The following is a 21,836-nucleotide window of genomic DNA, read 5'->3' as shown; positions in this document are numbered from 1 at the left end:
ACTACCATGATCTCGATGATCAGGATGATCAACAGATCATCACAAAATGGAAGAGCTGGTGGAATCTTGTCCTTCACAGGAAGCTAATAAACCAGATCATAGGAAGTCTAAAGAAGACTAAATCTAAGCGAAGCAAAGGAAATGAAGCAATTCCCAACAGGGAAATACACCGGAGACGCTAACATAAGAATCGCGCAGTGCTCCGAGGGACGGACAGACAGACGTTCCAAAATTGACACTCGCCCACGTCTGTGCCTCAGGGTTTCTCTCCGTCCAAAGACTTCGAGTGACCATTCAGATGTTGTTTCGAAATGAAGCCATCGTTTAGCTCCCTCTAGTTTGATGCTAGTATCCTCGACTCTTCCTCGGTTACGGAGTAAATCGCATCCACATCCACCTGGGTCCACCGTCCCATTGTCTGAAGTCTGGAGATTCTGGACTTTTCGTACTTGGTAGCTATCCACTCCATAATAGGTATTACCCTCTTCCGACTTCATACAAGTCAGGATACTGACTCTCTCGTTCTTGTAGCATCGGCCGACTCGGATATAGATCACTGGATCATGGTTCTAAGAGCTCGGAATTATGATAATTACTCGACAAACAACCGTCCGAAGGTCATCCGGCACTGCCATCCTCGCGTGTACTCCATCCTCCAGGCACGTTCACAAGGAAATGAAGCTAAGCATCTAGCCGATGTCACCTATTTGCGAGCTAATTGCGGTAGATTGAGACCAGGATGGAGTCAACGAATTCGCCAATAAACAATGCTCTTGTCTAGACTCGAGAATCATGGCTTGTACCTGCATAACTGCATCCATACATGCACGTTATGCAAGTGCGCCCATACGTTGCGATACTTAAATGCAACACTCAACGTCCCTCTCCAGCGTTGATATTATTTGCTTCCGACATCTGTCACTCGTTGCTTGCCATTCCTTCTCTCCTTTTCTTTCCTTTTTGTTTGAACTTTTAATCCAGCCCAATTTTGATTTCAGATGGGCCCCACGCTCCTTTCATTACTGGCCCTGTCCGGGCTCAGTTACGCTACCTTTGGACCCTCGTGCAAATGCGCAAGTATCCCGCTCAGCAGAGTACCAAATCGAAAGCTGACATCTCGAAGGCGCCAGGTGACTCCTGCTGGCCTTCCATCGATACCTGGAATGCTTTGAACTCTTCCGTCTCCGGGAAACTCATTCTCGATACGCCGCTGGCCATCTCCTGCTACCCTAGTCCGTACCAGAATGCGGAACAGTGTGCCTACGTGTACTCGCAATGGTACAATTCTACCTTTCAGTCTCTCTCTCCCGTCGGTTACATTTACCCGACCGATGACTCGTGTCCTCCTGTCGATCTGAGTTCCGGCGAAACCCCTGGAAAGTGCACTCTGGGCCAAGCCCCACTGTACACAATCAATGCGACAGAACCAGAGGAACTGGCAACGGGCATTGCCTTTGCGAAGAAGAACAACGTGCGTCTGGTTGTAAGAAACACAGGACATGACATTCTGGGAAAGTATGTACTGTTCCCGCTCGCTTCTACGGAAGAGACTGACATAACAAGGTCGGAGGGATATGGGGCTCTCCAAATCTGGATCAAGTACATTCAGAAGGGCATCTCATACCAGGAGAGCTACAAAGCGTCGGATGGGTGTGTCAAGAGTAATTGGACCGGTGCCGCCTTTACCGTCGCAGGAGGTTACGTTTGGCAAGACGTGTATGCCGAAGTCTTCAAGCGCAACTTGACCATCGTTGGCGGCGGCGATCCCGTATGTCCTCCCGGCTTTTATTTGCGCAGTGCATAGACTGATCTTATAGACCGTCGGTGTCATCGGTGGCTACGCCCAAGGTGGCGGTCATTCACCCGCCAGTCGCGATTACGGTCTGGGCGCCGACCAGATCCTCGAAGCGCAAGTTGTTCTGGCTGATGGCAGCATTGTCACCGCAAACGCTTGCCAGAATTCTGATCTGTACTTTGCTATCCGTGGCGGTGGTGGAGGCACCTACGGCGTGGTCATCTCCATGACCTTCAAGGCGTATCCCACCCTACCTGTGGTCGCGCAGTCCCTCACCATCACCCCGCTGACCAGCGACACTGACCCTCTCCTGGATGCTATCACCGAGATCTATGGTCAATATCCTGCTCTGTCTGACGCCGGCTACTCCGGCTACGGCACCTGGTCCATCAACGGGCCCATGGCCCTCTTTGGCAACCAGACCATTGGCTACGTTCATGCCATTGCAATCATGGGCAAGTCACTGAGCGCCTCCCAGGCCGCTTTCGCGCCCCTGCTGTCCAAGCTGCAGAAATACAACGGCACCTCCCTCTTTATCACCGTCAACTACTACCAGTTCCCCAGCTATCCTGCCTATTACACCGCCATGTCTGGCGTGCACCAGTCCGTCGGTTCGGCCAACTCGGCCCTGACCTCTCGCATGTTCGACAAGAGTGCCCTGACCGTGAATCCTACCATCCTCCGCTCCATGATCGGCGCCATCGCCGGCGAGCCGGAGGAGTACACCATCAACAGTGTGGAGATGGTCGGCGGCGGAAAGGTTCTCAGCGACGGCTCAGATCCCAACTCTGGCGTGAATCCCGCTTGGCGCTCAACTTACATTGTCAACGTGGTCGCGAGAGGATGGGCCGAGGGCGCGGATGCGGCCACCGCTCAGGCCGTCAAGGACGACATCACATACGTCAAGGGCGGCGCCATGAGACTACTCACGCCGTTCCTGGGCAGCTACATGAATGAGGTGCGTTGGCTCCCTCTTGAGCTATAGAATTCCTGCTGACGATGACAGGCTGACCGCAATGACCCTCTCTGGGCCACGGACTTTTTCGGCACCAACTACATCCGTCTCGCGCTGATCAAGAGGAAGTACGATCCTGAGGGAGTGTTCTACTGCCCCAAGTGTGTGGGCAGCATGTCATATTACCAGAAGAACTTGGATGGACTGGGTTACGGCCCGCTGTGCTCTATTGGATTCTAGAGCGCTGTGTAGACTTGGAGGATGTGTATATATACCAAGCATTATTTTCTTATATAGTATTACTACTTCAATAGGATAATTGGTCATAGACATTTGATTATACTGTGATTGTTCGATTGACAACTCCATCCTGTTGGTGGTGGTTCTCACATGGATAACTGATCGCTCAGCGAAGGTTTTTGTCCCTTAGATTGATGCCAGCTCCCGGCTCGACTTGAGGCACTCATGTCGCGTTTTGGTTGCAGCGTCGCAATGTGTCCCCTAAGGTGCATCATTATGCGATTGATGCCCGAGAAACGTCCCAATCGCTACTCTCATTGGAATACGTCAACGCTGGGAGAATCCTCAACTCGGACTATTTTATCAAACTCACTATGACCAGCCGTGCGAGTCTGGGCGGTACAAATAGAACCAGAAACCCTCTTGCTGCCATTTCAATGACGAGAAGGATCCCCAAGCCGTACTATCGTATCTTGTTCGTTCTCGGAATGTCTGCACGGAGGTACGTCGATGTATTCCACTAGTCTAACAGGAGACGAATGTCGAAGGAATATGGCAGAGATTATTTCCGCAATATCGCTAGGTATGTGTCGGCGAGATGGCGAGACTGGCGAGAACCTACAGTAGGTATACTCACATCAGCTTCTTTCACATTTGACGAGATTCGACTTCATCGATCCAGACAGACACAAGTGCCACCATGTCTAGGTATGTATCGTATCCGTAGCGACCCATAGGCTACCTCACCCGCAAACCCTTGACGGTTTAAGTGTAAGCACGTTTCTATGTTTCTGGTGGTCGCATTGCAGCGTTCCGAGAGACTGTATGAGGTAGACACGAGGGTGAAAGCGTATAGCCAGTGATTGCGCAAGTTCAAAAGGGACTATCTAGAGAAACGCGATTATGAGATTAGTTCTAAAATCTCATGAATCGAAGACTAGGGATCCTGTAGGACACTTAGTGAGATAGCGGATGCTAACTTGCATGGGGCAACAAGTCTGTTGCTCTTTGTGGGCCCAGGAACGATACATTGACTTTGCGCTTCGTAGGCCTATGCTCGACTGAGAATCATGAGTTGGTCGATGCAATCATTGTTTGCTGATGCTTTGAGACTTATCAACTGTCAAGGCAAACTCTGCAGTCTCTCGTCTGCGAGCAGAGCTAGAGAACGAGTCAGCGGAACAGAGTTAAACTTTCTAAAAGACCCTACATAGAGGTAGAGTAAACGTGTGGGATCAAAACAATGACCAAAACAAGCAACGCGTGCTGATGTTGGTCTCATGTTTCTGTTAAAGTCCCCAGATCAAAGGCAGTCTGGACCAAGGTACAAGGCCATACTACAATCTACTCAGAGCACAATGAAGCAAAAGGTGGAAGATAAGATCATAAATTCATTAATCTACTTTCAGAAGACCGAAGTAGAATGTGACAAAGTGTAAAACCAGTAAATCATCAATCTTCATCCCCAAATTCAACCCCCCATAGAACATCAAGCCACCAAAGATGATCCAGATCATCCCCCGAGCGACATTAACCATGAGTGAAGGAAAAGGAGAACTGTGTTGATGTCGAAAAGACAAAAGCGACAAGGTAAGTTCATTGCATCTGCACAACCATGTTAGCAAGAAGTCGTCATGTCAGAGAAGAGAAGAAAACTCACCAGCAACAACCACTTGTTTTCAGCGAGCTGACAGAACTCCTCACTTGGGAGGCTCAGCAAGGCAAATGCCATGGTAGCAGTAGCCAACACCTGGACCGCAATCGGAGTTCTTGTGGCACACAGGATCGGCTTCTTCGCTGCGAGGAACAACGGGAGGCTCAGCGAGACAGATGTCATGGTAGCAGTAACCCACACCGGGACCAAAGTCGGAGTTCTTGTGGCAAACAGGATCGGCCTGTTCCTCACGAGCAAGCACGGGAGGCTCAGCGAGACAGATGCCATGGTAACAGTAGCCAACGCCAGGACCACAGTCGGAATTCTTGTGGCAGACAGGGTCGGCCGACACTTCACGAGCAACCTTGGGAGGTTCAGCGAGACAGATGCCATGGTAACAGTAGCCAACACCTGGACCGCAGTCGGAGTTCTTGTGGCAGACGGGGTCGGCAGATTCGTCACGAGAGGTAAGCTTGGGAGGTTCCGCAAGACAAATGCCATGGTAGCAGTAACCAACGCCAGGGCCGCAGTCAGAGTTCTTGTGGCAAACGGGATCCGCAGGTTCAGAAGTCTGAACAAGGGAGGCAAGATTCTTGTCCGCAATGTTTGAGGCGGGACCCTCTCCAATACCCCAATGGCAAATACCAGAGATGCAAAGACCGTTGAAGCAATCTTCGTTAGTACCGCAAGGAACGATAGAAGCATCATCTCGCTCGACCTTGGGAGGGTCGGCAACGCAGATTCCCTTGTAGCAGTAGCCCACGCCAGGACCGCAGTCGGAGTTCTTGTGGCAGATTGGATCATCACGCTCGACTTTGGGAGGGTCAGCAACGCAGATTCCCTTGTAGCAGTAGCCCACACCCGGACCGCAGTCGGAGTTCTTGTGGCAGATTGGGTCGGCACACTTGATCTTGGGAGGCTCAGCCAGGCAGATGCCTTTGTAGCAGTAGCCCACACCAGGACCGCAGTCGGAGTTCTTGTGGCAGATCGGGTCGGCACGCTTGATCTTGGGAGGCTCAGCCAGGCAGATGCCTTTGTAGCAGTAGCCCACACCAGGACCGCAGTCGGAGTTTTTGTGGCAAACGGGATCAGCAGGGTTGACAAGGCCTGTTGAGATTGAAGGAACAAAGGTGTTAGTAATATGAGAAGATTATTTGGAACGCTTGGAAGAAGAGGAAGGAGAACCAGGTGAGCTAAGGTAAAACACAAGAGGAAAGGACGTACCAAGACCATTGTCAGAGAGGTTCATGCCATCAACGACAGAAGCAGGTATAGCAGCAGAAGCTGCCATACCTGCAAACACGCCGAGAGCGAGAGTGGAGAACTTCATTGTGACTGAGACTTGACAAGAAGTCACAAAGAAGAGATGTAAGAGCGAAGAGGTTGTTGATCGATGAGAGTCAGAAGGTTTCAAGAAGTTAGAGAAGAAGATCGATGCGAAGAGGGGTGAGGAGAGAAAGAGAGAAAGAGGTGCAGAAGCAGGAGAAGAAGGGGGTATTTATACCTGAGATCTTGTCGCTAAAGAGTGTGCTATAACAGGTATCTCGCTTAATTTTTTGGAGTCGTGAATATCCAATGCAGAGATTTCTGCTATCATCGCTTCTAGAGAGGTCGATGACGGTGGCGCGACCCCTAGAGGAGCGTTGTCCGTGAATAAAAGGCTCTCTGGAAGTGACAGTGACGCCTCTTCCCTGCGATAGCCTTCCATATGGGGCGCACCGTGAATAACTTCACGGAATACTCCGTTAATTTGACCCAGAGCTCCGAGCTGGCCCATCTTAAGCGACAGGTTCAAGACATCGGGCGGTTCGGAACGGATATTTCCATTTAAGAAGTGAATTTTGACTGGGTTTAACATTGGCAGAGGATAGTCGTGGCTATAGCAGAGACAGGACAGGACATGAAGGTGGAGAAGGTCAAGGCATAGGTATGTTATACTTCATTATGAGGTCTGAACTCGCTGCAGGGGCTATCTTGATTGTTCACTATATGCTGCATTGTCTACAGGATGCAATCTTATATAAGGCCTTATCTACATATCTTAGCCTTTTCATGTCAAGCAAAGAGGATAATGCTATTATGCTACACTATCTTCTTTGAGATGGTGATATGGAGTTTACAGAGTGAGATTACAGCGTTCCGCAAGAGATTTTGGCCATCAGAGGCTTCAAGTCCCAAGGTGGATACCTCTATTCTAATATCTTCTTACTGAGCGTACGATCTTCAGTTGGAGTACATTTGACAAGCAAGAAAGTAAGTTGAGCCAAGTCCTAGAGCAAGCGCGGAGAGTAAGTTGCAACATCATTCTCAGGAGTATCCAGATTGTCAACAAGTGATTGAACCTTATCCAGAACTACCGACAAGAAGAGGCCACCTGAAGGTAAGTCATGGCTGCAAACGACTTTCACGTTGTATTCGAACCCATGATCATGAATGCTGATTTGATAAAGGCAAGGGTACAGGAACATTGGAGACACGCGCACAAGAAACAATACAATCTAGGCAGCTACGGTTGATCTTCACAAGAGTACAAAAGTAATTCCAGATACGTATCTGCTTTCGCATCCGCTGCTGTTTCGGTTTCAGAGCTGACTTGTGACAAGACCCTTGGTCTATCAAGGATCTGGTCAAAGCAGAGCAGAGCACGTCGGAGAGCAATAGACACCAAGAGTTCCTCCTCGGATTGAACACAAATGCCTGCTGACTTTTGGGCTGTAATAGGGTCATGGCGAGGAATAGACGATTGCACAGGATCGAGTGGTGGATGGCGTGATAACTGGCATGGGAGGGTTTGCAATGTTGAGTATACCTCGAAGGCTTGGGAGAACATCGTTCTTTCATCTTGAAGCACCGAGTTGGAGGCTATCTCAAGACCGATATTGGAGAGGAATACGAACAATTTACTCCTCATGTCGCGTGAGCATCCACGGAGTTTGAGGCTCGATCTTTTTGATACAGGCCCTATAGTAGGAACGTTCCAGTATTCATATTGCATCGTCGGACTGCAGACAAGGACCAGGTACATCAAACAAGCGTGACATTCATTGTTGAAAGTCCATCGACTTGGTATGTACTTCTGTGATAACCTAGCTTCGTGGAAAACCTTCTCATCATTGTACACATCAAATACAAGTCAGGTCTACTGCTTTGAATCACCATGTACACCGGGTCCCGACCCCTCCCTCTCAATCTTGAATCCGCGCACCAACAGCAGGCTGTAATAACCAATTTCAATCCAGAGAAAACTTAGGGCTGTGAATAAGCTTGCCTAACAACCAGATATAGAGCCAGCACGCAGTCTTCAGCAGTGGCAAACGCTGCCTTGAAGTTCTCCGGTTCAGAAATCAAAGCCGGAGCGACAATTTCAAGGATCTTCCCCCAATCCTCAATCGGCAGAGTGCAGACACCACTCTTCACGTAGCATCCGGCATGTGTGCCAAGGGCATATTGCTTCAGCTCACTGCAGCTCGGCGACTGTGAGCCATTGGTGAAGGGGACTAGTTCCTCCTGCAGGCAGAGCATCGTCTCTGTGATCCATTCCTGACCGGACGCGCTCATCTTGGGTCTCCAGACGAGAGACTTTTCACAGAATTTCTGGCCGAATCCTATCGGATAGCCTGACGGTCCACAGTGGTATCGAGACTCGAGGCATTGCGCGTAGAAGTTGCAGCTGTTGGGGTGGGGGTGAGTACATTCTTCAAAACTGTCATCTTGTCTGCATTTATGTTAGTTTCATGTGTTTAACATCTCATCCACGAAGCTGTAAATATTGTGATATACTAAAAATGTGAGAAGTCGCTGGCTGATCAGACCTTTGAGAATTCGGCGTCGCGTCAGCTTGCCTCGAGAACGCCAAAACAAGTATGGCATAAGCCCAGCCGGCCAAAGATACGCTTGTCAATATGCGATGAGGATACATTAGGAGGTTATGTGCTCTCTAAGAATAAGTTTTCAGTCGCTCGAGTAATGATAGGATGGAAATGTCTTGGAATAGGCCTAGAGGGGCACTTGCAGTTATCTGAGCTTCCCTGTAGAGGTCAGTGCTCAAGCCAGCGCTGATCCTGGTATTTTATGTGCATATCACGCACCAAAATATAGAAGCATGTGGACAGCGACGAGTTGCAATATATTGACACAGAACAGCCAGGTCTAGATCGAAGGCAAGGGAAAATCCCGTACGCATAGTCCAGGTCGATTTCGGTGTCTGATATATATCTTCCGCTTCATATACGTAAAGATCTACTACAACTCAACTATCATATAGCTTGAAGCTAATATCTATTAAAATCACCCGACAATATGCTGATGATAGTGTCCAAGAAATATAGACTGAAAACCTCCACCAGGACAGACTACGAGCTCGAACTGAATCATCCCTCAACTATTTACACAGCATACGTGGTATGAGTATCCAGCGACTTGTGGATGGGTTTGATTATGGGTAAGAGTCAACATTATGTACCCATTAGAATCTGATACGGGTCCAAACGGTCAAGGCTGAGTTCAGAAATCTAAAGCCTGGAGCTTTCCCAGACGGACTCAACGTTGGCGTCCTGAAGCAATCAGAGGCAGAACCAACCCCCTACCAAACCAGTCTGTGTACACCCCATGTATAGTGCACTTTTCACAAGTCAAGTCTGTTGCTATGCGAGATTGGAAGCCGGGGAAGGAGAGAGTGTTGGCAAAGGATGGGCTAGGAGGTCAATCGGCTATCGAGCGAGAATCGTGTCTGTACAAGAGGCATCAGCAGTGACTTGGTTAGGTATATTTCAAAGGTTATGGCAGACACCCACAGTAGTAGAAGCACATAAACGGAGTTGAGGCAGTAGCGGTAGTTGGGCTGGTAGTATCTCATAAGAAGATCTACGATAGAGATGAGGCAAGCATGTCAATGGAGAGGCGATGAACCTTAAGACGAGATGCTCTAGTCTGTTTCCTAAACATGTAGACGCCGGAAGATTCGCATTTGACACAGCGCATGGAACAGACAGCAAAACGTTGAGCAGACGTGAAACAGTGACCCAAGCTTCAGCTTCCACTCCTTTTCGCACAACAGTCTTTTGAGTTGCCGTCAATATCCTTGGGAGACAGATATATCAGCTGCTTTTACATTTTGTCTACTTTTTTTTCCCCTCTATAGCATGACATTGCATCAGAAGATGTGAGATCCGGAGCTTCAGCCTTGACTACAATGACTTTCCTCCCCAAATTCATAATTTGCTTGAGGTTTCTTGAATTATATGGATCAAAGCTGACCCCAAGCACAGATCAGGGTTGCTCTACTCACGCCTGGCTGACGCTTGCTGTGCATGGCCATCGTTTGAGACTTCCCATTAGCAAACGCAAACATTGCTTTAGGATTGTTCTCAAAGCAGATGGCGGGCGTATCCCGTACCTGACCTGTTCCTGAGAGGAGATTCGCGTGGCCATGGACTGATCTTATATTCACAGTTATCTTGACTCCTCGTGTCTGTCTAAAGAGCTTTCGGATTCGCTACAATCCTGTCACCCGGTTTATTAGTTCTTCTCAGAAATACTTCAAACGCCATTACTGAGGCTACTCCTTCATGCACTATGGAGTGGCTACTTTCCTCGGACGTTGAACGGCATAATGTGGCACAAATGGATACTGGTGTTGATTCAAGGAGTCAAGACTTATCTTAGGCCAGGTCTGCAATGATTTTCTCCAATGTTCAATCAACAGGACAAGAATCTTTGCCCGGTGATTGGCACCCGCATACATACACAACGGACGAGGTCACGAGTTTGGTTATGAAAATGATCGCGGGTATAGATGAGATTGGAATGATCTCAAAGGAAGATCTCGACAGCATTTCAATTTCAGGCTCCGTATAACTATATGAAGTATCCAAGAACCCCTCCTTAATCCTTCATTGGTTAAAGCTAACTAGAGGTGATTTCTAGGGGTCAAAGAGAAGCCTGTCTGACGGGGCTAATCACCGGATCAGGTCTCCGTGTCGCATCATTATTCGATCAGCGCATACGACCCATAATTCCCCTATCTAGCCATCCTATAATTTACCTTATTGGAATCTACATAAAGACTGGTTGGTGCAGCAGAAAACCCACCGAGAATTTCTCCGCATGAGTGATCGCTGGCTGCCCCACGGTGAACGCCAATGCTTTATTAGACTGAGCGACCCCCTCTCGACAACAAAGTGATTGTAAAAGAACCAGGAGTCCTCGACATCCACGGAATCAAGACCGTTGTATGCTGCGAGATGGTCAAACCCAGCAGCAAGATTCACCGTGCTTGGTGGAAGGAGTGCTCCGTCTATCAGATCTACCCAGCTTCCTTCAAAGATTCCAATGATGACGGCATTGGGGATATTCCCGGCATCATTTCCAAGCTCGACTATATCAAGAACATCGGGGTAGATATTGTCTGGCTGTGTCCGTCCTACAAATCCCCTCAGGTGGATATGGGCTATGATATTTCCGATTACTATAGCATCGCAGACGAGTACGGTACGGTCGCGGATGTGGAGAAGCTAATAGAGGGATGTCACCAGCGAGGAATGAAGCTTCTGATGGACTTGGTGGTTAACCATACGAGTGACCAGCATGAATGGTTCAGGAAATCCCGCAGTTCAAAGGATAACCCGTATCGCAACTGGTACATATGGAGGCCGCCTAAGTACGATGAGCAGGGAAACCGTCATCCGCCAAATAACTGGATCTCTCATTTTCAAGGTATGGTCGATTGGCCGAAGAAGCCCAGTCATACACTAACAGAAGTAGGAAGCGCTTGGCAGTACGATGAGCTGACGGATGAATACTACCTTCATCTGTATGCCAAGGAACAGCCTGATCTCAACTGGGAGCACCCACCTGTGCGCGAGGCAGTCCACGACATTATGCGGTTTTGGCTGAACAAAGGGGCGGATGGATTCCGGATGGACGTGATCAACTTCATCAGCAAAGAACAGAGCTTCCCTGACGCCGATGTCAAAGATCCCCGGAGTATCTGGCAATGGGCCGACAAATTCTACGCCAACGGGCCTCGTCTACATGAGTACCTACAGGGTCTGGGCGAAATTCTCAAAAAATACGACGCTTTCAGTGTTGGTGAGATGCCTTTCGTCAAAGACACGGAGGAGGTTCTGAAGGCGGTTCGTTTCGACCGCAACGAGATCAACATGATCTTCAACTTTGAGCACGTGGATATTGACCACGGAGAATTCGACAAGTTCGTGCCCGGAAGCTGGAAGCTTACTGATTTGAAGGCCTTCTTTGAGAGATGGGAGAAATTCATGTATGAAAACGATGGGTGGAATGCTCTGTATTGGGAAAACCATGATCAGCCGCGGTCGATTGATCGATACACCAATGCAAAGGAGGAGCACCGCCTGGTAGCCTCCAAGCTCCTGGCTACCATCCTAACGCTACAGGCCGGCACGCCGTTCATCTACCAAGGCCAGGAACTAGGCATGAGAAACGTGCCGGTGGAATGGGGAATCGAGGAGTACAAGGACATTGACTGCCTCAACCATTGGCATGAGTATGTACTCACCTCACTCGTCCATGAGCGTGACTGACGCTCGCAGATTGCTTAAAAAAAAGCATTTCGACACTAAAGCGCAGCAGATCGCCAAACAGGAGTATCAGAAAAAATCACGAGACAACGCGCGCACGCCAGTTCAATGGAGCTCAGCACCGAATGGAGGCTTCACCGGACCCAACGTGAAGCCCTGGATGTCGGTCAATCCGGACTATGTGCGCATCAACGCCGAAGCAGAGGTCAACGATCCGAACTCAACGTACCACTTCTGGGCGTCTGTGCTGGGCCTTCGCAAGAAATACCTGGATATTTTCGTCTACGGTAACTTCGAGATGGTGGACCGGGATAGCCAGGAGGTCTTCGCGTATACTCGACAATTCGAGAACCAGAAGGCGTTGGTTGTAGGCAACTTCACGGACAAGGCGCTGGAGTGGGATCTTGCTGCCAATGGCATCAAGTGCGTGAAGGAGGTGCTGCTCAACACTTATGAAGAGGCAAAGAAAGCGTCACCGAGATTTGCTGGAGAGAAGTGGTCTCTTCAACCGTACGAAGCAGTTGTGGTACTTGTGCAGGAGTCGTAACCGGACTTGTGGTGCGGCTTGATATCTAGCAGGTGATCGTCGCTAAACCATTCAATAGACCAGAGTAGAATTAGACTCACGATATGAAGAGTACATGCAGACCACGCTTCAATGCTCGAATGTTGCCAGTCCGAGATAGGAGCCATAGCTGATGCTTCCCCGCACTGATAAGCGATAAGCACATCCAGCTTCCTTGCTCTACGGAGTGACGAATTTCAACTTCTACCTTCACCTTCATCCCAATTACCATACAGTCCATACCAACCTCACAAACAACCACCAAGCGCAAACGACATACAAAACCATGACGACCCAACCGCCTCAAGACCAAACACCACCGACCCCCTCACATCCCCCACACCTCGACCCAACCACCTACCCACGAACCCTCACCTCCCCAACCCACAACATCCATCTTGAACTCACCTACGAGGCGCTGAATCCCACCCTCGCACTCGAACACACCTCCTCACCGGCAGCAGGTGCCAACGTCCTCTTCCTCGGCACAACACGCAACACCTTTGAAGGCCGCGCTGTCTCCCAGCTCAGCTACACGGCGTACCCGCCTCTCGCGCTCAAATCGCTCATGTCAATCGCCACCAAGGCTGCGGAGAAGTTCGATCTAAAGGGGGTGTATATTGGGCATCGGCTGGGGGTTGTTCCGATCTCGGAGGCGTCGATCGTGGTAGCGGTTAGTGCGGGGCATCGAGGGATGGCGTGGAAGGCGGGCGAGGAGATTTTGGAGGAGGTGAAGGAGAAGGTGGAGATCTGGAAGAGGGAGGAATTTGTGGATGGGGGGATGGAGTGGAGGGAGAATAGGGAGAGGGATGCGGAGGGGAGGTTATTATCTTCGACTGAGGGTGGAAAATAGAGATATGGATTGTGAGTTCAGGTCTAATATACAGGTACAGGTCAGGTCAGGCTCAGTCTAGTTTTGTACAGCGCAGTGACGAAGATACGATCGATCAATCCCGCTTCAAGGGCTTTCCCTCCCGCTTCCAGTCATTGATGTGCTCCAAGATCAACCTCGATGCCGACTCGGGCGTATCCTGCCGTCCAATGCACTCGACGAAATCATTATCGGGATCTGTATCACATTAGCGAACTCTTCACTTGAACGAGAAGCAAGGGGGAAAAACAAAGAAACTCACCCATCAGATAAAAGTATATACTATGATCCACCAGATAATCCTCCCCAGGGTTCACATCCTTGGGCGTACTGAAATACACCCGATACTGCTTGCACACATGCTTCACCTGCTCATACGTCCCCGTCAACCCAATGATGTCAGGATGGAACTCCTTCAGATACTCGCGCAGGACCTGAGGCGTGTCCCGCGCAGGATCACACGTAATAAACACCGGCAGGAAGATATTCTCCCCCTTCGTCGCCTCCTTGACTTTATCAATGATCTCGGCCATCTTATCCAGTTCATCGGGGCAGATATCAGGACAGTGCGTGAAACCAAAGTACACCTGCCAAATTCACCATTAGCATGAGCACCTCTTTCACTCACCCCAACCTCATCACAGTCCCCAGGCAAAGAATAAGAGGACCACATACAAGACTATACTTCCCCTTCAAATCCTCCGCCGTAAACTGCTTCCCATCCAGATCCGTCAGCGTGAACGGCCCTCCAACCTTCGGCCGTCCAACCCCTTTGCTCATCTCCGCGATCCGCTTCCGCTCCAACCGCTCCTTCTCAACCCGGAAATAAACGATCATCCCCGCGCCCGTCAGCACGAACAGCAGCGCCGCCTTCCACGAGAACGGACCCGTCGCGTTCCGCGCACGCAGCTGGCCCATCGTCTTGGCGCGGAGACAAAGCGGGGAGGTCGAGAACCCGCGCTGCTGCGAGGCGCCAGTTCCAGTTCCATTCGGCTTCGGCGTGGTGAGGATGGTTCGGGAGAGAAGGGCGGGTGTTCTCTGTGTTGGGATGCGGGCGCTGGACTCGAGGGTCGAGATGCCGGACCGGCTTAGCCGGCCTAGAATGCGGGAAATCGGTCGTACTGATGAGGCCATGGTGTGTTTTGTGAGTCGTGTGGAGTGTCCCTGGGGATGGAAGTTTTGTTCGGAGGTTAACGCTTATTGTCTGATCAGCAGTGCCAGGTGTGGTTTAGTGTGGCTGCCTGAGGCTGTTATTAGTACAGTCACGTGATAGTTGAATTGCTGCCCTGAAATTATTCCAGCATTATTTAACTATGGTCATCAATCTCGTTATTTAAAATTACATAACTGCCCGATGTAGACCTTCTAGTTGAACAATGGTAAAGAGAAAGTAAACAAACAGAAAAACACGCGAGGTAAGCAGCGTCAAACGAACCAGGTATTCTCTTATCCGACGAAGGAACGAAACGCAAGAGTAACACGATGTGAAAATTGAATTGTAACATGAGTCTTGTGCGATGGAAACCCGCAATATGTACGCTTGAGATAGAAAAGGGGGGTCGTGTCATGGAATTCAGAATTGCAAGGACATATCACTGTACACTCCGGCTAGCCTGGCTGGCACGACTGGTCCGACTGGCCCGACTAGGTGTGGTTCGTGGTTCATCCTCTTCAAGAACATCGCTGAGGCGCGTAGGATGGCGGTGACGAGGAGTCATCGATTCCCAGCCCGCTCCGACGCCCCAGCCGGAACCGGTGTAGTCAACGGTGGTTGGTGTGTACAAAGGCGCCGAGGATGCTGGCATGGAACTCGATGGATAGCTCTCCTCATGAGGCTCATGCTCGTATTCGTCGCTCTCTTCAGACATGGCAGGAGGATACTCGATCGGACGGCCCTGAGCGCGACGATAGCTGCCATATTCTTCGTCTCCTGGCTCGCTGCTTGCGGCACTAGGGTCGTACGACCGGTCATCGTTGGCAGATGCAGGTCGGCCTCCATATATGTTCGATCCTTGCTGGGAGTAATAGTGACCGGCGTATGGCCCTTGTGAGTCTGCTGCCGTGGTTGCAGGTTGGCGAGGCGCAAAATCCTTTCCTTCGGTGAATGGGTCGGTCTCAATTGGAGACACAGGCGTCTCGTCGTAGTACTGGCCCTCCGGTTTCCCGAGATTTTCGCCGGCAGAGTATGGGCGTTCCTGAGCAGACGTACGGCTCATGGCGGTCTGTCGACTGGAGAGGCCTTGAATCATAGGGACGACTTGCACACCTCCCACAAGCGTGGGCTCTCCGTTTCTGAGAGAATTGGTGCGGTCCCGTTCTTCCTGCTCACGGCGGCCCAGCTCCTCCCAAGCTCGGCGGGCTTCTTCCTTCGAAATCTGCAGCTCGCGTCGCATTTCCCTGAGCAACTCCTCGGCGCGAGTCTTGTCGCTCTCGGCCTTCTGCAGAGAGGCGACAGCTTCGGCGCGGGCTTGCCGCTCGTGCTTGAGCTGTTTCTCGAGCTCAGCTTGTAGTTCCTTGGCTCTCTCCTGTTCCGCGCGCGTGTCAAAGAACCAGCGCTGAAATTTCCGTTCCGACGATGCACGCAAGCGCTGCAACTCCACAACCGCATGAAAGAGGTTAGCACCGGCAGCGGAGAGATCGGTGACCTGACGGGCCATCTGCTGGCTGAGTGGGTCGCGCTCCAACGCCTCGTTGTTTTGCTCGAGCTTCCGAATCCAGTAGCTGGTCAGACCCTCCCAGTGCGAAGACAAGGTTTCCCACCGCTCAAAGGCATGAGGAAATCCAACGCGACGAGGCTGTTGCTGATTTTGTGAAGTGTCCGGTTGGCTAGCCGCAGGTGCCTGCCCCTGTGGTTTGGCGAATGTACTGGGCGCAGCAGCACCTTTCGCAGCAGGCGGTTGTTGAGCGCCAGGAACTTGCTGGGCGGCAGGTACAGCTTGCCGGGGTATCTGGGATTGAGTCTGAGAGTCGGCGCGGCGGGCCATTCCAGAAGCATTGGTTGTCATACCCGGCGCTGCGGTCGTTCTGGGAGCTGCACTCCGCTGTCCGGTCTTTTCACCGGCAACGCCAGCAGCGTAAGGCTGAGTCTGTTGAGCCTGCTTGGCTTGCTCCTCCTGCTGCCTGCGCTCCGCTTCCTCCTGCTCCCGAGCCCTTGCCTCTTGTTCTGCCTTTTTCCGGGCCTCACGATCCCGACGCTGTCTCATGATATCGGTTGGTGTCCGAACCCCACTTGGGGGATGGGGATTGACCGGGACGGATCCTTGAGCGGCGCGTGCGGCACCATTCTGAGTACGACCGCTAAGCGCAGGTCCGGAGGAGCCCGGGGCACCCGCAAGATCAGCCATCGACGCGTTCACTTCGTCCCAATCTGTGGTGAAAGGGAAGGGCTTCCGAATCGCTTCTTCAAGAGTCCAAAGGATCGCAGAAGCCGTTCGTGGAGAGACGCGGGTCGACCGACGGGGCCAAAAGGATTCGCCGGCTCGTCTGGAACGCTCTTCGTAGGCTTCGGAATCGTACTCTTCCGCGTCGTCAGTTTGTGCTTCCGAGATCGAAGGACGTATAGCAGGGTTCTGGGCGCGGTCTTGGCCGGAGGCAGGTTGTACCAAAACAGGTATCGACTGCTCTATTTGGTGGTATCGTCCCGAAACATCTACTGAAGCAGCTCGTCGGTGAGTGAGACGAGGTGTTCTGCGTAACGAACGGGGACTTCCCAAAGCACTCGAGGGGCGGGCTAGTGGATCAAGGAAGGGATCAAGCGCAGGATCAGGAGCAGCAGCCTGCTGCTGGCGTTGCCGTGGAAAGGTCGTAAACTTTGATGAGTCGTGAACTTCGTAGGTCTCGTCAATTGGGTCGTGGGTGTGGTGATACACGGTTGGGGATTGTTGTAGGGGACGTTGAGATGGATGCGATGACAACGTGAGGGTATCGCGACTAGACTCTTGCAAGCCCGAATTGCGAGTCAAAGCTCGCCGACGTCAGCGAGTACAGGGCAGCTCAGTGGAGATTCCGCCTGTCGGAGGAGGCCCTCTTTCTTCCAGCAAACACCTTGAACCCGCCTCTGAGAAGATGATGGTGAGCGACTTCACGGAGGAGGAATGTGGATAAAAATGGAGACAGGAATAAGCATTGGGTAAGAGAAGATGGTAGCAGGCCAGAAAAGAAGGAGATTGGAGACACTGTGGCTGGTCAAATGGGGGTGTGTGTGGTGTGGTGCAGGTGGGAGATACACCTCGAAGGATTAAATGGGATGGCTGGGAAAACGCAAGCTGCAGGAGCATCGAACAAGGAAACCCACGAACAACGCAAAGACACACCTCAAAGCCTGGCTCAGCTCACTACCAGACCGCCACGAGCATCTGGAAATGGCTCGTAGGCGTCATGGAGTTGAGCGACAGAGCTCAATGGCTGCTGGAAGATTGTCCAAGTCGTAGTAGATTGCTGCACAGTTGTCCGAGAAGACACGATGACGGCCGCGTGAGAAAAGTCGAGGGACTTTTCCGAGGGCGAACAACAACCTAAGACTCGCTGACGGGCGCCAACTCTGATTTGATGGGGAATCGATTGGGCCAATTCACTCTTCTTGATTGATTTTTTATGCCATAAACCTACAATTATAGATAGCCCGGGGACATGCCCTTCTATCTACAACATCTAGACCACCAATATTATCCCCTATGACCCGTGAAGTCACGGCGGAAGAACATCAAGGAAGCTCATCCACAAAGAAGTTCTTTGCAGGCTATATATAAGACTTCTTACGAGGACAAGCAAACGAAAAGGCTTTTTGAATCAGTCGAGTCCTCTGTCCTCTTAGAATCCGACTGAAATACTGCAGCGGTGTAACAATCCGACTCGCATTGTTGGATTTGCGACCTTGATTTCCGATCGAGTTCAAGCCAGACCATTCTAGAGTCAGCCAACTGGGGAAGCCAGAGAACGATGGGGTTTTAGTTGACGATCCATTTCCACCAACTGAAAAAAGCAAGAAATCGCTAGTTGTCGCTATTCCCAATTTCCCGTGGTCGCTGGACAACAGTCTCATGCTGATTCCTGGTTTCCGCTCGCAAAGCATAGCAGCCGCAATGCTGCATCGGCGATGCGTTGGCAATCTGTCAAAGGGATAAGATTCGCTGTTCTCACTGCCTGTCAATTCAAATCTTGATGACTGTTCCAATGACTTGATTTTTAATTTCAGTGTCGTTGAGTATTGCTACTCTCATGGCAACTGAAGCCAGCAGCAGCAGCAAGGTGTCGCTCCCTAGATTCAATAATTGCTTCCATGGTACCCAAATCAGGCCCTCCTTGGTCTACCTTATTGCTGGGAACAAACCCTTAATCTTTGGTACCTGGATCTTTCCCACCATGGTGTAAACGATTCCAGGATCTGGAACATCTGAGCACGGACTTGCTTTTGAGCAGGCAGTCGGTTGAGGCCTCGAAATCTTGGACTCTAGATATACAGAGTACCCGGCAATTCTTCGACGATCATCATCAAATCCCAGGGTCTCACGAGGCGGCTGTCTGGAGTTGATCGAACCCTGCATCAGTCGTCACATAGGGTCGATTTCTCGATTCCTAATGCCTTGTGCGTCAGAGACAAAAGAAATTAAGATATGCATCACTCACTGCCTCCAACATCTCTATGGTGATGGCACTGCAGCACAAGAAATTCACCTTCAGAGTCTGAAGATGCAAATAAGGATCTTCGAGATATCTACCAGATGAGTTGAAGGAAATTCAGCAAGGGCGACCGTACGAATCGGAGAATATCAAGCTTCGAGTTCTGGAACCCATCCCATCCGTCCCGGTCTCAGAATTATCGACTCATCCTTACTGACACTTGGCTTAGGACTGCGTTGTCCGATAGTGTACCCGCGCCTCGGCATTTACTTATATTCATCTGGCTCTGTGGAAACGGTGACCTCAATGATCCCAGACTCTGCAGCATCACTGTCACGTCGATCGATGCATGGCTCACCAGCACCACGCATCATTCATTTCGGAATATTGATCAGGCAGAGTGAGGATTCCCGACGACACTGAGTACAGGTCAAGTGGAACAGATTATCGCAAAATGTGATATGGATCAACAATACTTAAGATATCTCCACCTCTTATCTTTCAGTGTTTCGGGTTCCTGGAAATCAGTTCAGAGTGGCACCGACCTAGAAAAAGGATCATGTCCAGATTGAACCTATCAACGAGAGATGCTGTTAACACTCTCGAGTCTTGCAGAAGATCTGATTCCCCTTGAAGGAGGAAAAAGAACGAAGAAAAAGAAATCAAATCCAGACAGATACATGAATTGCACAAGTTGCATATCACCAAGATGCAGCTCTGCACAAAACCAGGATGTTTCAGCGTTACATCCACTCATTCATGGACCAAAGTACATAGCACAGCCATAGAATAAAGTACTTGATATTCATTTTCATGAGTGTGATGTCGAGAGTTGAGGCCCAGATACCAGGAACCATCCCCCTGCGCCACCGGAATGCGAGTTCTGCGACCTTGTTGCTTCCCCGACGCACTCTCCAAATCTTGTCTTCTTCCCATCTCCATCCCACGTACTTTCGCAGAATTATCGACTTCGTCATCAATTCTGAGTTTGCTCAGTTATCAAGTACCTCTTGGCATCCCATGATGTCATTTGTCGATTATACAGAGTTCCATTTCCCCCATTGAGCATGCGTCGCATAGACCCCGTTGCAAATCATTCGGGCTATTGTTTATCGCTGCAGAAGATAGAGAGACGATACCACGAGCATATCGAGCTATCAGCACTCGATGCATCTGACAGCTTCATACAAACCTATCGACCGAGTCTAGAATGATCACTAATCACGGAGTTCTGCGCTCACAATGGGATAGCAGGAGGGTGGTGCTTTTACCTACGCCTGAGTTTCAAGTCCCAACACCAGTCATAAAGACAAGTTCATCAATTCGATCAGTCCACCAGTCTCTAACCTCTATCTTCGTCTCCTCCTGGATCCCGCCGCAATAGAAGGAAACGTTACTGGTCATCGGAATCGTACTTGCCAATGCCAACCACGCCCAAGCCAGCACGTTAGGAGGTTTGCGGCGTCTCCATCGGAGCTCACTCCCCTACATCATTATTTCAATGCCAGTCTACCATACGCGTATATACGGGAAAGTGAGGCCATGCAGCGAGCACTGATTTTTTAGGATACGATTTAGAACAGAAAATCTGCTTAAACTGATCGACATAACGACACATTCAACCATCCGGGAACCCGGAATGCGGGACCACAGGCTGTGTACAGACTAACGGGACCTCTGAGTGAAGAATTCAGTCATTAACACTTAATAGACCATGCGTGGTCAAATGCTGGGGATGACTGAGACTTACTGGCCGACCCGATGAGGGCACTGCCTGACGCTCCCTTGGAGCCCTATCAACTGTGGCGTCAGAAAACATAATGACCGTGCATCCTGAAGAGTCTTTGGAGGGATCGGCACGATCGGCCACCACTGCAGCCAGCGGAACTCGGGCCAGGGTTTAGCGGGCAACCCTGGAAGCTAACTGTGGTGTCGACTATGCCCCAGCGCTACTCATCCTGAATCTGATATCTCACATTCTCTGTCTGGTACCAAGTCAAAATCATCCTAGTGGACTCGAAACACTCCAGCCTCCGACTAGAATTTCTGGCCCGTTTACCTGTCATCAGTCACCACTTACCAGGTTGTCGCTGCTTGTTCGATGCCAGCTTTCCGTCGTATCATGTGCACTCAATTATTGTGCGCATGATGTCAGTAGAATGTCTGGATCCGCTGCTTGACGGTTGACCATTTTGCAGACATGCCCATGGTGCATTCGCATACCCAGTGACAGCATTGAGTAGGACCTTGTACAAGCACAATATCAAGCGTGCTTGTCCATGACGCCTATACCGTATCAGGAGAAAGGTGCTCGAGCGTCTTAAGGCTTGCCACAACGACCAAATCGGGAGACTACTTCAAGCAATTTCGATAACATTATGATTATTCCGTGCATTGGCACTTTTTCGAGCCATGAGTAGAGTCTGACTTGCATCGCCCCGCATCTTCTGCCCTACGGATCGGGTTCCGGTGACCTCCCTTGCTCCAGTCTGGGTGGCCGTTTCGCCTTGCAGCGCCTCTCATCCCTGTGGAAGGGAACTGGACCATGTAAGGTCTGATAGGTCGTTAAAGTCCGTGCGCT

The 21,836-nt window shown here is 50.5% G+C and overlaps 7 protein-coding genes across 7 annotated transcripts; 3 read left to right on the top strand and 4 right to left on the bottom strand.

Moving 5' to 3' along the window:
* Positions 1-1,069: 1,069 nt before the first annotated feature.
* On the top strand, positions 1,070-2,990 carry CDV56_104488 (isoamyl alcohol oxidase; the record flags this gene model as incomplete). The annotated part of the gene is made up of 4 exons (XM_026758107.1): positions 1,070-1,515; positions 1,564-1,768; positions 1,818-2,753; positions 2,802-2,990. 4 exons carry the CDS (start codon positions 1,070-1,072, stop codon positions 2,988-2,990), a joined length of 1,776 nt encoding a protein of 591 aa, XP_026612647.1.
* A 1,700-nt stretch (positions 2,991-4,690) lies between these two features.
* Positions 4,691-5,974, bottom strand: CDV56_104198 (uncharacterized protein; the record flags this gene model as incomplete). The annotated part of the gene is made up of 2 exons (XM_026757817.1): positions 4,691-5,751; positions 5,869-5,974. The coding sequence occupies 2 exons, from the start codon at positions 5,972-5,974 to the stop codon at positions 4,691-4,693; spliced, it is 1,167 nt and encodes a 388-aa protein (XP_026612646.1).
* A 1,916-nt stretch (positions 5,975-7,890) lies between these two features.
* On the bottom strand, positions 7,891-8,202 carry CDV56_103963 (uncharacterized protein; the record flags this gene model as incomplete). Its single annotated transcript, XM_026757582.1, has 1 exon — positions 7,891-8,202. One exon carries the CDS (start codon positions 8,200-8,202, stop codon positions 7,891-7,893), a length of 312 nt encoding a protein of 103 aa, XP_026612645.1.
* Positions 8,203-10,886: 2,684 nt separating this feature from the next.
* CDV56_103495 (glycoside hydrolase family 13 protein) lies at positions 10,887-12,747 on the top strand (the record flags this gene model as incomplete). Its single annotated transcript, XM_026757114.1, has 3 exons — positions 10,887-11,358; positions 11,407-12,166; positions 12,213-12,747. 3 exons carry the CDS (start codon positions 10,887-10,889, stop codon positions 12,745-12,747), a joined length of 1,767 nt encoding a protein of 588 aa, XP_026612644.1.
* Positions 12,748-13,051: 304 nt separating this feature from the next.
* On the top strand, positions 13,052-13,618 carry CDV56_103417 (molybdopterin synthase catalytic subunit; the record flags this gene model as incomplete). Its single annotated transcript, XM_026757036.1, has 1 exon — positions 13,052-13,618. The coding sequence occupies one exon, from the start codon at positions 13,052-13,054 to the stop codon at positions 13,616-13,618; it is 567 nt and encodes a 188-aa protein (XP_026612643.1).
* A 94-nt stretch (positions 13,619-13,712) lies between these two features.
* Positions 13,713-14,770, bottom strand: CDV56_103293 (SCO family protein; the record flags this gene model as incomplete). Its single annotated transcript, XM_026756912.1, has 3 exons — positions 13,713-13,834; positions 13,899-14,223; positions 14,312-14,770. 3 exons carry the CDS (start codon positions 14,768-14,770, stop codon positions 13,713-13,715), a joined length of 906 nt encoding a protein of 301 aa, XP_026612642.1.
* A 458-nt stretch (positions 14,771-15,228) lies between these two features.
* On the bottom strand, positions 15,229-19,273 carry CDV56_102763 (uncharacterized protein; the record flags this gene model as incomplete). The annotated part of the gene is made up of 3 exons (XM_026756382.1): positions 15,229-17,600; positions 18,966-19,173; positions 19,262-19,273. 3 exons carry the CDS (start codon positions 19,271-19,273, stop codon positions 15,229-15,231), a joined length of 2,592 nt encoding a protein of 863 aa, XP_026612641.1.
* Between the last annotated feature and the right edge of the window lie 2,563 nt (positions 19,274-21,836).

The sequence above is a fragment of the Aspergillus thermomutatus genome, assembly GCF_002237265.1.
Source record: "Aspergillus thermomutatus strain HMR AF 39 chromosome Unknown NODE_163, whole genome shotgun sequence".
Classification (NCBI taxonomy): domain Eukaryota; kingdom Fungi; phylum Ascomycota; class Eurotiomycetes; order Eurotiales; family Aspergillaceae; genus Aspergillus; species Aspergillus thermomutatus.
Note: the sequence above shows the minus strand (reverse complement) of the source record. Positions and strands in the feature narration are given on the sequence as shown.